The sequence below is a fragment of the Carassius gibelio genome, chromosome A6, assembly GCF_023724105.1.
Source record: "Carassius gibelio isolate Cgi1373 ecotype wild population from Czech Republic chromosome A6, carGib1.2-hapl.c, whole genome shotgun sequence".
Lineage (NCBI taxonomy): Eukaryota > Metazoa > Chordata > Actinopteri > Cypriniformes > Cyprinidae > Carassius > Carassius gibelio.
The window spans coordinates 28865479-28877830 of record NC_068376.1 but is presented as its reverse complement, the minus strand read 5'-3'; the positions used below and the strand labels follow the sequence as shown (position 1 = coordinate 28877830).

General features: G+C 35.6%; 1 protein-coding gene across 4 annotated transcripts in view; it reads left to right on the top strand.

Annotated features, from left to right (window-relative positions):
• The window catches only part of LOC128015996 (voltage-dependent calcium channel subunit alpha-2/delta-2-like), a 168539-nt gene extending 156389 nt beyond the window's left edge, over positions 1-12150 (top strand). For all 4 annotated transcript variants that reach the window (XM_052600288.1, XM_052600286.1, XM_052600287.1 and 1 more), the window contains 15 exons: positions 1756-1853; positions 2183-2273; positions 2430-2492; positions 2588-2691; positions 3436-3534; positions 4494-4588; positions 4671-4718; positions 4897-4968; positions 5056-5208; positions 5765-5817; positions 6058-6113; positions 6184-6307; positions 6394-6503; positions 6927-7009; positions 7281-12150. In XM_052600288.1, the coding sequence (XP_052456248.1) occupies positions 1756-1853; positions 2183-2273; positions 2430-2492; positions 2588-2691; positions 3436-3534; positions 4494-4588; positions 4671-4718; positions 4897-4968; positions 5056-5208; positions 5765-5817; positions 6058-6113; positions 6184-6307; positions 6394-6503; positions 6927-7009; positions 7281-7388 (1357 nt within the window). In that variant the 3' untranslated portion in view covers positions 7389-12150. The remainder of the gene's footprint in view (positions 1-1755; positions 1854-2182; positions 2274-2429; positions 2493-2587; positions 2692-3435; positions 3535-4493; positions 4589-4670; positions 4719-4896; positions 4969-5055; positions 5209-5764; positions 5818-6057; positions 6114-6183; positions 6308-6393; positions 6504-6926; positions 7010-7280) is intronic.
• The last annotated feature ends 202 nt before the right edge of the window (positions 12151-12352 follow it).

Genomic DNA, 12352 nt, shown 5'->3' with positions numbered 1-12352 from the left:
AAATGGAGGACTTTACTGTTCTGGGTTCATCACAAGTACACTTTTTTTTTTTTTTTTTGTATTGGCATTCATGGTTCCATGAAGAAACTTAAACTCCCGCTGAATATTTCTATGCAACAAAAACTTCTTTGTAGTGGGGGAAAAAAGGGTTCTTTGGATTTTTTAAATGTTCTTCAAAAATTGTTTTTTAAAGGAATAGTTCACCCAAAAATAAAAAATTGCTGTAATTTTGGTTTTAACTGTAACGGATAACATTACATGTGAAATGTTTAAGTAGAAACACTAAAATAGTGTTTTTTTTGTAAAGCATACATTTATTTACAATTTTGAAAAATAATTTTACAATGTAGTTGTACATTACAATGGTAGCAAAACCAATAATGCATTGCAATGTCTTTGCCCGATGAACTTCTATTGTTAGTATATTATCATAAATGAGTTGAGCAACAAACTGATCATATTTTCTGTGGTAATTATTTACAGCGAAGCTTAACTTGTTTTGAGCCTGGAAAACTCCTGCTTTTTACATTTTTAACCTGAGAAAAAGACAACATTAATCTTACAGTACATAGTCTCACATATGTCTCCTTTAGTGTCAGAAGAGATCTCAACAATGTCTCAAATTGGGATTAGATTTTCCAAGATACCAAAGTCTGCAATTACTCTTTTACAGCTAAATTACTATTTTAGAAAGAGCTCAAATGTTCCTCTGTGCTACTCTCAGTTTTATATCTCTGTATTCTAAATGTACATCAACATTATATTTTACTTAAATAAGAAAAAAACACAGGCGCTCTAAAGAAAAAACCAAGCGCGACCTCTGAGCAGTAAACTTTGTCATGTGCTGTCATGGATCAGTATCTTCTGAAGTTCAGTAGATTCTCCACATCTCACGCGTGCGTCTCTTCTGTATCTGTGTGTGCATGGCGTTCTCCTCACTTCCTTACGTACGGCATCAGTATCAAGGGGAAGATTGACTTTGGTTTGCATGTTAAATCACTGATGGATCTGGAGAAGTTCATGTGCATGTGTCTATGAATGATCATCTTTCTCTCTGTGTTTTTAAAGCATAAACACTCCAAAAATCATGTTCTTAGTCAGTAACTGTGTAATGTTTCCAGTAAAAATGTCTTTCAACATCCATGAAACTAGATTAGTTTAAATAAAAATAAAAAGTGCAATAATTATGACTGGTTTTCAGAGAATGAGCCTTGAATTTGAATTAAGTGAAGAAAATGGAGTAGGATTTATTTTGAAACCATTTTCACTCACAAAGTGGTAGTAAATTTTACTAATAATTTCTAAAACATTGAATTAAACACTAAATTATGAAGCAGAGAAACTGAAATTGTGTTTTTTTTTTTTTTTTTTTGTCAAATGTTCTAAAATACTAAATGTAGACAATTTCTACATGGGTTTAAATACACTGCAGTTTTACTTCTCATGTAGATTTATCTTGTCTCATTGATGGTTAAATATTTTTACTGGAAACCAGACAAAGATACTGGTTGAGAATATATGGAAAAAAAATTTTGTTTGTTTGTTTGTTTGTTGTTTTATTGCAGTGCACTTATGTTTCATGTAAATGTGGTGTTTTATGTGTTCAAGATGTATACATGAATGTGAAAAAATATTTCAATGCAAAACAAACTCTGACTGTCTGTTAAGGGTTTGCAGTCTATAATATAACTTTTTATGATGTTCATCTTTATCCGAGAGAGTTTTCCAGTGTGGAATGATGTGTGTTTTCCTCAGGGAATACTGCAAAGACCTGGAGCTGTCCAACAACAACACAGAGTTCCTGCTCAACTTCATCGCTCTGATGGAGAAGGTCACGCCGGACTCCAAACAATGTGAGGCTCACAGATCTTGTGTGAATTACTGAATAGCTTAACGCCCTTTTAAAGGACTTTCTGTCAGTAATTTTCAATGCACAGTCGGTTGAGCATTATCCAAACAACATATGTTCCTGTTAAAAAGAACATCTTAAACCTGCCTTGCTGTTTACACTGAGCTGTAAGACCACCTTAAATATATATATGGTATAATTATATTATTCATTTATTATTAGTTTTAGTTTTAGTTGACAATAACAACTGTAAGCATAATTCACATTCTGAATCTCTTTGAGAATTAATATATCTCATATATATAATATTTTCATCATCATTATTCCACACAGGCGACAATTTCTTGTTGCATAATCTGATCTTGGACACGGGCATCATTAAAGAGCTGGTAGATAAAGTCTGGAAGAACAAGGACCTCAACACGTATGTTATATTCAGGAAGAACCACTGACAATCTTCCAATTCATTATTAGATTGATACCTTTAGATGACATCAACCTAAACATCTCAAGCACAAAATATCATGCATTAGAGCTAGGGATAAATGGGAATGAAAATGTGTGTGTTCTGGTGCTCTAGGTACGGCTTCATAACAGTCTTCGCTGCCACAGATGGAGGCGTCACTCGAGTTTTCCCTAATAGGTGAGTCTGGTTCTTTTTTCTGTATTTGTCACTGTGTTGTTTTTAATAGCTGCTAAGGTAAAGTGTGTGTGTGTGTGTGTGTGTGTGTACATCAGGGCCTCTGAGACCTGGGAGGAGAATCCCGAGCCGTTTAATGCTAGTTATTACCGCCGCAGTCTGGACAACAAGGGCTACATCTTCAGAGCCCCCTACCGCACTGGTGAGAGAGAAACACACATCAGATGACTGGACACTCTACACCCTCTGTAAAAGTCTTTTGAGACAGTGTTTTCACAATGCAAAGTGTTATTAAAATTATATATTATATATAAAGAAAAAATAGATAATGTAAAAAAAGTATTTATTTAAATAATAATTATAATTCAATATAATTTATAATATTGTATATAAAATATATTATTCTATATTATAAATTATATTTAAATTATTCTTTTTAATTGTAATAATTATAATTGATTAATTGTTAATGAATATATATATATATATATAAATTCATAGTCTTTGAAGTAAAAACAGTTCAAATTTAATTTATATTATGTATATTTGTATATTAACAAATACATGCTATATTTTACATTATCCTTAATATATATATGAAATATCATTTATAAATTATATTTTTATAATCATAATCATGATTTTTATTAAATGTATTTATAAATGGAATAAAGGTTTGTATATTATTATTTAAATATTATATATATATTATATATATATATATATATATACACACACACACACACACACATAGATGTACATAAGCAGAATATAGTTAATTAGCAGAATATACAACTCTTCCTGTCTTTTATTTACTATGTATTAAAACTCAGTTCATCATTTCAGAATTTATAATAGCAGTTACAGTATAATTTATAATATATCATTGATTTTATAATTGAATAGTTTTTAAGAGCTGATTTGTTTGTTTCGTTATGTTGTCCAGCCAATGATGACATACTGAATCCAGAGAACGACACCATTGGTATTCTGGTTAGCACCGCTGTGGACGTTTCCATAGGAAGCAGAAACCTCAAACCTGCAGGTAAAACACAACTTCACGCACACTGTATGTGACTCAGGGACAGGCAGACGTCTGCTTCTGGTCCACATGGAGCCCTTTTGACAAAGTCATGGCCTAATGGTTAGAGAGTTTGACTCCTAACCCTAGGGTTGTGGGTTCGAGTCTCTGGTCAGCAATACCTCGACTTAGGTGCCCTTGAGCAAGGCATCGAACCCCCAACTGCATAAATGATGAACACTGCTCCGGGTGTGTGTGTGTGTGTGTGTTCACTGCTGTGTGTGTGCACTTTAGATGGGTTAAATGCAGAGCACGAATTCGGATTATGGGTCACCATATGTCCTTCACTTTATGTGTGCAAACAAAGGCAAGATCAAATGTGGGATTTGAGATGATAAATCAATAGCTTAAGAATTTCATCATAACTAATAGACAGTCGGTGGCTCCGTATGAATACTTGATCTCTCTCAGTACAATAAATCCTGAGACATTTTGCTATTTTTGACTTAAACCTTTACAAATCGACAGTGATATGCTGCGCTTCTTCACTGAGCTTGTGATCATCCTGTCACGTCAGGATTACCTGACATGTGGAGTAGAAGAGATAAATGCTGCTTTATGAATCGGGCTTAAGAAGAATGACATATTCTGCTCCGAACATTGTTGAAAAGTCGACTCTGGTGAATTATGTTGATGTAAATATGCCACCAAAGTTAAAGTGCCTTGTGACTTGTAAAGTGCATTGATAATAAATCAGCATATTAGAATGATTTCTGAAGGATCATGTGACACTGAAGACTGGAGAAAAAATGGTGGCAGGGCATGTCAAATTGTGAACTAACTAATAATGATTAAAATAAAAAAGTACTAAATGTTGTTCATGTAAAAGGAACAGTTGCAAAAGCCTTTAAATTGGAAAATGGTGAAGACCATAGGTTTTAGGGTTTCTCTTTTCACTCTGTTTCTGTCTTACACTCTCTTAGTTGTGGGTGTGAAGCTTGACCTTGAGGCTTGGACCGACAAATTCAAGATCCTGGCGAGCAACCACACCAACAGCAACCGACAGAGCTCTCAAACGGTAAAATGAACACACACACACACACACACACAGCTATACACAAGCACATGCTGCTCTAAATACTGTTGTTTCTGTCTGACAGTGTGGGCCAACCAGCGGCTGTGAAATGGACTGCGAAGCCAACAGTGATGTAAGAGACTCCTAATGCACTCAGATCAGTCAATGCTGAGATCTAAAGCGCACATCCATACATGCACATCCTTCTTTTCAGACTTTGTCCATTAAGTGTAGCCGATGAATCCAGTGATTTTCTATTAAAACGACTGATTAATGATGGCAACAGTAACAGTGTCCGTCTTTCTTTGCAGGACTTGCTTTGTTATTTGATAGATGATGGCGGCTTCCTCGTCATGTCCAATCAGAAAGACTACTTGAATAAGGTCAGGACGTTCAACAGCTAAGTAAAGTGAAAACAGACTGTGTTTGCTTCTGTTTCTCACTCTGTGCTCTTCCTCTCCAATCTGTAGATCGGGATGTTCTTCGGCGAGGTCGATGCCACCCTGTTTTACGCCCTCTATAACAACTCCTTCTACAAACGCAAGCAGTCTTACGACTATCAGTCGGTGTGTGACCCGGTGCCCAGCAGCAACACCGGGGCCGCCCCGCGAGGAGTGTTTGTGGTACGAGCGTGGATGGACGGGATAAGTCAATGCATCCTAATAACCAGACACCTCATTCGATCCAATTGTAAACTACTGTATTTTCCGGACTATAAGTCGCACTTTTTTTCATAGTTTGACTGGTCCTGCGACTTATAGTCAGGTGCGACTTATTTATCAAAATTAATTTGACATGAACCAAGAGAAATGAACCAAGACAAATAAAATACCGTCTACAGCCACGAGAGGGCGCTCTATGCTGCTCATTGCTCCTGTAGCCTACACTAAGCAGCATAGAGCGCCCTCTCGTGGCTGTAGATGGTAATGTTTTCTCTTGGATCTAAATAAATGCGACTTATATATGTTTTTTTTCCTCATCATGACATATTTTTGGACTGATGCGACTTATACTCAGGTGCGACTTATAGAAAAATACGGTAGTTGAAAGAGCTGGTATAGATTTTAAACAATCTGTTTAAAAAAAAAAATTGACGAATAGATGCATAAAGAGATGTGTGCATAGGGTAGGTGAGTATTTGGCATGTGGCATGATCAAATGTAATGTGTTTTCTCTCAGCCTACTATTGCTGATGTGTTAAATGTTGCCTGGTGGACGTCAGCAGCTGCCTGGTGAGTTTCTGTCTTAAAGTCAATGCTAATATCTGATTTCAATGATACTCATTCATTTGTGTGTGTCCTAAATTGTGTGGGAAAGTTTATAAATCATACAGAATTATTATTATAATTATTTTGAGAATGTAAAAATGCAGGAAGTTTTCTATGAGGGGTAGGTTTAGGTGTAGGGCAATAGAATATATGGTTTGTACAGTATAAGGATAGTAAACCAGACGTGTGTGTCGTCCTTTATAGGTCACTGCTGCAGCAGATGCTGTATGGATTCGCCTATCAGAGTTGGTTCATGACAGGTGTGTGACGTTTAAATTGATTTGTTTAAGTGAATCAATAAGAAGACTGATCTGACATGTGGTAATGTAGATGAGGTGGATGCTGAAGGAATGGAGTCTAGAGAGACCAGCTGTGTGACGGTACAGACACAGTTTTACTTCAGTAACATCAGCAGCTCCTACAACATACTGCAGGACTGTGACAACTGCTCCAGGTCAGACTCACAGCTGTCATGCGGGCGGGATACATCATATACATACAGACTACAGGCGGTTGTTAATAAGAATGTCTGTTTTACAGGTTAATTCATGCTAGGAGAATAAACAACACTAACCTGCTGTTTGTGGTGGCTGAAAAACTGTCCTGCGACTCCTGTGAAATAGAGAAACTGTCTCAGGTGGAGACAGAATGTATCCTTACCCATAAACGTGCATTTCTTGCATTGGTTTTATTTTCTGAAATGATGATGCATTGTACGCTGCTGTTCAAACGTTTGGGTTTGATTGCATTTATTTGATCAACATTTTTTTATTATTATTATTATTGCATATATGTTTTCTGTTGTAATATATTTTATAATGTAATTTATTCCTGTTTTTCCTAATTTATTACTTCAGTTTTACATGATCCTTCAGAAATCTATGTAATATGCTGATTTTCTACTCAAGAAACATTTCTGATTATCAGTGTTTAAAAACTGTGTAAACTGTGATAAATTCTATTTTTCCAGATTTTTTGATGAATATTAAAACCACCCCAACCCTAGACTTTTGAACAGTAGTGTACAATTAAAAAATAATATAACAAAATTCCTTAACACCAACGTTTCTCAGACAAAGAAACAAATACATGCGAGACAATAGCCACTGCTCGGTATAGAAAAGGAACCACGACCTGTTTCGACTACAGTGTTTTAGTGAGTACACATGCACATTTCCACTTGTTTATTCAAAGAAATCTTCTGGAATTTTTACAGTTGAATGTCTATGGATGGCATAATGAGCTCTGTAAACCCCGCCCACAAAAATAACATCAGTGATGCATAACCAAGACAGTTTAAGTAGCAAATAAATTAAACTTAAAATATGTGCCTAAATAAAAATTCAACTTTGACAATCCTGCATTTAAACCCACCAGAATACTTGTAAGTTCATTAATGGAGACACGTCTCTCTCTTTCTCTTCCAGGAGAACACATCAGACTGTGGGCGGGGTCACTCGTTCCGCCCCTCCCTCCTCACTTTACTCCTCCTCCAGTTCCTCCTCCTGTGTGTTGTGGCCCGCCCCTCTGTTTAACTCAATCCTCCTGTCCTCCTCTCCCTTCTTCTCGTCTCCTTAATTCCGCTTTTCTCCTTTATCTCCCCATTGCTCTAGTCATAGGTAATATAAAGGGACTTCCTCCTGCCCTTATATGGAAGCCCAGTCGTACTGCTTCATCCACTTAGCTTCACAGGTTGTTGCTTAGTGACCGTTGCAGAACTTTATCGTCTCCTGCCAATCAAATCATTTGTGGAAGGAGCTAAAAGTGTCTTTGCGAAAACTGGAAGCTTGCGATGTGGAAACCGACGGCCATCTTGGTGTAAAATGACCTGGACTGTTCCCTCCTGCCTTTGCGGTCATAAGGGGGTTGGGTTTTGTTTGACTCCGCCTTTAAAGGGGAAAGGTCATCCTCATCATCCTCATCTTCATCCTGTGACCCAATGTCGCGAGGCGACAGGACATTCTGACGCCGTCTAGCTTCCGGTAATAAGAAAATAACCAGAACTTTAAGTGATTCTCAAAAAAGTATCAATAACAACATGAGTATTGAAAACATACCTCCATATATTAGGGTATTTAATGAAAGGCTATTTACTCAGTTATCTTTTGTTTATTTATGCACTATATCTACTTCTTGCCAAAATGAGACTTGTTGTGTGGTCTAATTTTTCTAGCCAAATTAGGAGGTAAGAAAACCACAGAAAAAGAAAGTAGTGAAATTAAAGAGGTATTGCACCATTCCTTCATCCATCACAAGGGCTTCATATATTTCTTATTCTATTTATATCACAACACTGATCCGATTAGGTTAGGCTTTTTTTATGTTTATTATTTGTATCACAAGATAAACTATATTGATGCCTCGGTAATATAATAATAATATGTATTAACGTGTTCATTTTTAAAGGACTAGTTCACCCAAAAATGACAATTTTGTCCGATTTATTCAGCCTCATGCTGTTCCAAACACATTTGCTGTTATTTTTTGACCAAATGAGAAATTTTTAAGAATCAGGATAGTGACCGTGATTTCCAGCTCCAAACAAAAAACGTTTCATAAAGTCCCATAAAAAAAGCAGTGAGCATGAAGTTGTCTAAAGTCAAATGATAGTTTAGTGTTATGATCAGACCAATAAGCTACTGTATGGCTTCAGCCTGGAATATTGCGCATAAATCATATGGATTACTCTTATTGAATGGAAAACATTAAGGTGAACTGTTCCTTTAAATGAGATGTGCTAACGAAGAGATTTTTGATGGATTGAAATGCAATTTGAGTGTTTTTAGCAAGGATATGTGTTTGCAGTCTTTGTAATTCTGTGCTGTACAGTTTTTCACAATCTCAGAATGTCAACCACATTTTGCATCACTTCACAACACATGCTGTTTGTTTGCACCATTATTTGCACTAATGGTCTGTGAATAGCAACCATGATCCTAGTCAAAATGAACATTCATGTAGAACAGAAATGTTTTATTTTTCATATGTAGGTTAGGCCCAAAACATACTCAATGCAAACATTTCTAGATATAGGCTGGATTAAATGTTCAATAATGTGCCGATACAATTGAAGCATTTGTGTCTGCTTGCATACTTGTATAGAGTATGTTTCAGGCCTCATTATCTGTCATGACATTATATCATAGGTTGAAATGTTGATAATGCTATGAATCTTAAGCAAAAATCCTTGTTTTGGACTCTGCATCAACCTTCTTTTAGCTGTGCCTTGATGCACTTTTATATTGGACAGCATTGAGCTTCACTTTCAGGCAGTTTAGTGCAGTAAAAGTCTTTTATGGGCCTTAAAACTCACAGGTTGTGTTAGACATCGAATACTATCGTACTGCACATTACATTCCTCATGTTATTTAAAAAATATGCATTAATATTCACAAATTAACATTTAAGTTTTACAACACAAGTTTTATTCTGGTCACACACCAACTTTACATTTGTCAAAATAAGCATTACAATAAACTGATTACTATATTTACCATGATTAGTTGCGGCCTATTAAGAAAAACTGTTATTTTGCCTTTTTTTCTTTTTTTTTTTACCAAAGTTCGATTAAAAATGTCTGGTCAAATAATCAAGACAAGAGTGAAATAGTTAATAAGATAATAACAGTTGATATTGCTTCTGGTCATTCATCACACCGGAAATGGCAGGTCAAGTTGAGTGCATTGCATTGTGGGATACTGTATCAAGTGTTCTACACTTCTGGAAAACCTGCAGACTGTGTGCAATGTGCATACAGCAGAAATAGTATGGTTAGTATGCTAGTATGCTATTCCGGACACAGCTCGTGCCTCCAAACATCATCACCTGATTGATTTAAGGGAATGCAATTAATATGTTTTTTTTTTTTTTTTTTTAGAGTATTTTTGAGCCGCAGTGTTTACCATAACCTTCAGCTTCATCCCTGCAATGTACCCAAACTTGACAAGCACCTTTATTTTGTCAGTAAACGGGGCTAAATCTTAACCTTACTGGCTGATTCTCAGTTGCATTTTAGTGGCCATCACCTTCATTGCTCCTTTAAACATTTTAAGTTCAGTAGCAAGAGGTTTAAAGATGGCTCATCGGTTTTAGGATCATCTTTGTTAGAGCTTTTCATGCATTCAATGGAGGCGGTTCCTTACATAAATATGGCGATGGCTTTACTGCTGTAGTTTATATAAAATGAGAGGTTTGCTGTTGGTTGAGGAAGTGAATCTGTGTTTGCCGTTATGTGACATAACTGTGGAAATGGATAATTTTATGAGAAGTATTTTGAGAGTATTGTCAGTTGTTTTTGTTGAAGGAATGATCTGTGTCAAACGAATGTTACATATCTGTCTGTCTCTTGGCAGAATCTGTTAAACGCCTGTTTTAGTCGCCTGTGCAATTTTAAAAGACAGCACTTAACATGTTAAACATTCCCTCTCTCTGTCTATTTTAAGTTAGTTCACCCAAAATGTATCATTTATTCACCCTCATGTCATTTGGAAAGGACATCTCCATTTGTTTTATGAATGAAAGAAACTTATATATGCCATAAGGGTGAGAAAATTTGAATTCAGCTTGGGTGATCTATTATTTCTTTTCTGATTTTCTTGTCTGTCAGGATGTCATGAATTTTTTAACACACCTTATTTGAGAGGTGAAAATGCATGTGTGATGCTAGTGGACATGATTCTTACGTCACTTAGTTTGTGTGTCATCCACCTTCAGAACTAACTGGTTAAAGAGAAAATGAGGTATATATGTTAAGCTTGATTCAGTGGACTGTACATATCACTAATATCCTGACACTGTCACATCTGACTCCTGTTTATAATTCACATTCTGACTCGATTTATGAATCCATTTACATTTTTAATATATATTTTAGACCCCATTGAGTCCTAGAAATGAAAAGAAAAAAAAAACATTTCTGAAATACAAGTGCAATGACATATGTGGCACTGTTAAAAGAAAAAGAAAGTTTGAAAAAGACGGTTTAAGTTTCAGTATGATGTGCAAAGTTTAAGGGATAGTTCACCTGTAATTAATAATGTATCATTTATTCAAAATTAAAATATAGCTACCAGGGGCTTTCAAGGTCCGAAAAGGACATAATTCTCTCAAAAAAAAAAAAAAAAAAAATATCATAGAGGCTGTACATTTTGTTGTGCACTATATTACAAATTACTGAGAAGAATTTAAGTTATTCAGTTTTAGCAAGGATATTTGTTTGCAAGTTAAAATAATCCTCTCAAATTAGATTTTGGGTGCATTCAAATGGTTTGGACTGATTTGAGAGTAAGTAAATAATGGGTGAACAATCCCTCTAACTCACAATTTTAATGTTGAAACATGTTAAATGGCTAATGTGTACCTCTTTCTTTGCCTGATTATGGAAACAATCTGCTATTTCCTTTCATATCAGGGCAAAGAGTGCTCCGAAAGGTGGAAATATGCCTTTTTCTTTATTCTGGTGAGTTGTTTTAAAATTTGCCACACTTTTTTTAATTCCTGTATTTCATTTTTGGGGGGAAAGTGTGTAATTGTTTTAAAACTGGAACACTGTCGATGTACAGGGGCACTGAACTGCCCCTGTACTGAATTAGGGAAACACATTTTGGCAAGACACTGCGATTAAATGATCATGAATGTGTCGGTCTTGTGTCACAATTCCAAGTACACTGTGGAACAAAAGTCGTTGTTTTTAAGTGGTCTGAAAGATTTGCTTTTGCCAACAAAAAAAAAAAAGAGAGAGAGAAAAATAGTATTTAAAAAGAAAAGCTAAAAGAGGAAGCAGCTTACTCAAGGGGAGGGGCCTAATGCATAACACGCCCACTGGGAGGAGTCATTAGCTCAGACCCTCCCCTGGCCCCTCCCCCTCCAAAGCAACATCATTGTAGGGGCGTTTCCATCAGCGAGACGTGTGTATGTGATTATGTAGTCTTTAGTCTGGTGCTCTGTGACAAATGTGTACAAAAAATATATATTAAAAAAACATACAAAGGAGAAACTAAAGTGAGGTTTTCAAATGTTTTAACACTTAAAAAAATAGAAACACAGTACTGCTGATAATAATCATGAGTTAAGGTCTGAAATCATGGTGAGCGCTTTTCTTCGTTCGTTTATTGGATTGTGTGTTGGGGGCTCAGTGCCTCGTCTCTGGGTCCATGTTGCTTTATTTTTTTGTACAGACAACAAAAAAAGACATGGGAAAATTTGTAAAATATTGTGTCTGTGACTCCTTGTAAAATATTTTCGAATTGTTTATTACAGAGAATCAGTTATTAAATAATGTTCATATTTTTCACTTCAGTGCATTGTGCAGTGGTTATTTTTCTGATGCAATCAACATGTTTTCGAGGTTCGTTAGAAATATATAAACATAAATGTGATTTCGAAGTCATTGGTCCCAATTTTAACATTCTACATTCATAAGACATGCTTAAAATATATTGAATTATTAATTTTAGTTGCAGTTTTAATTTATCTGTCATTTGAAAACAAAAATTGCTGT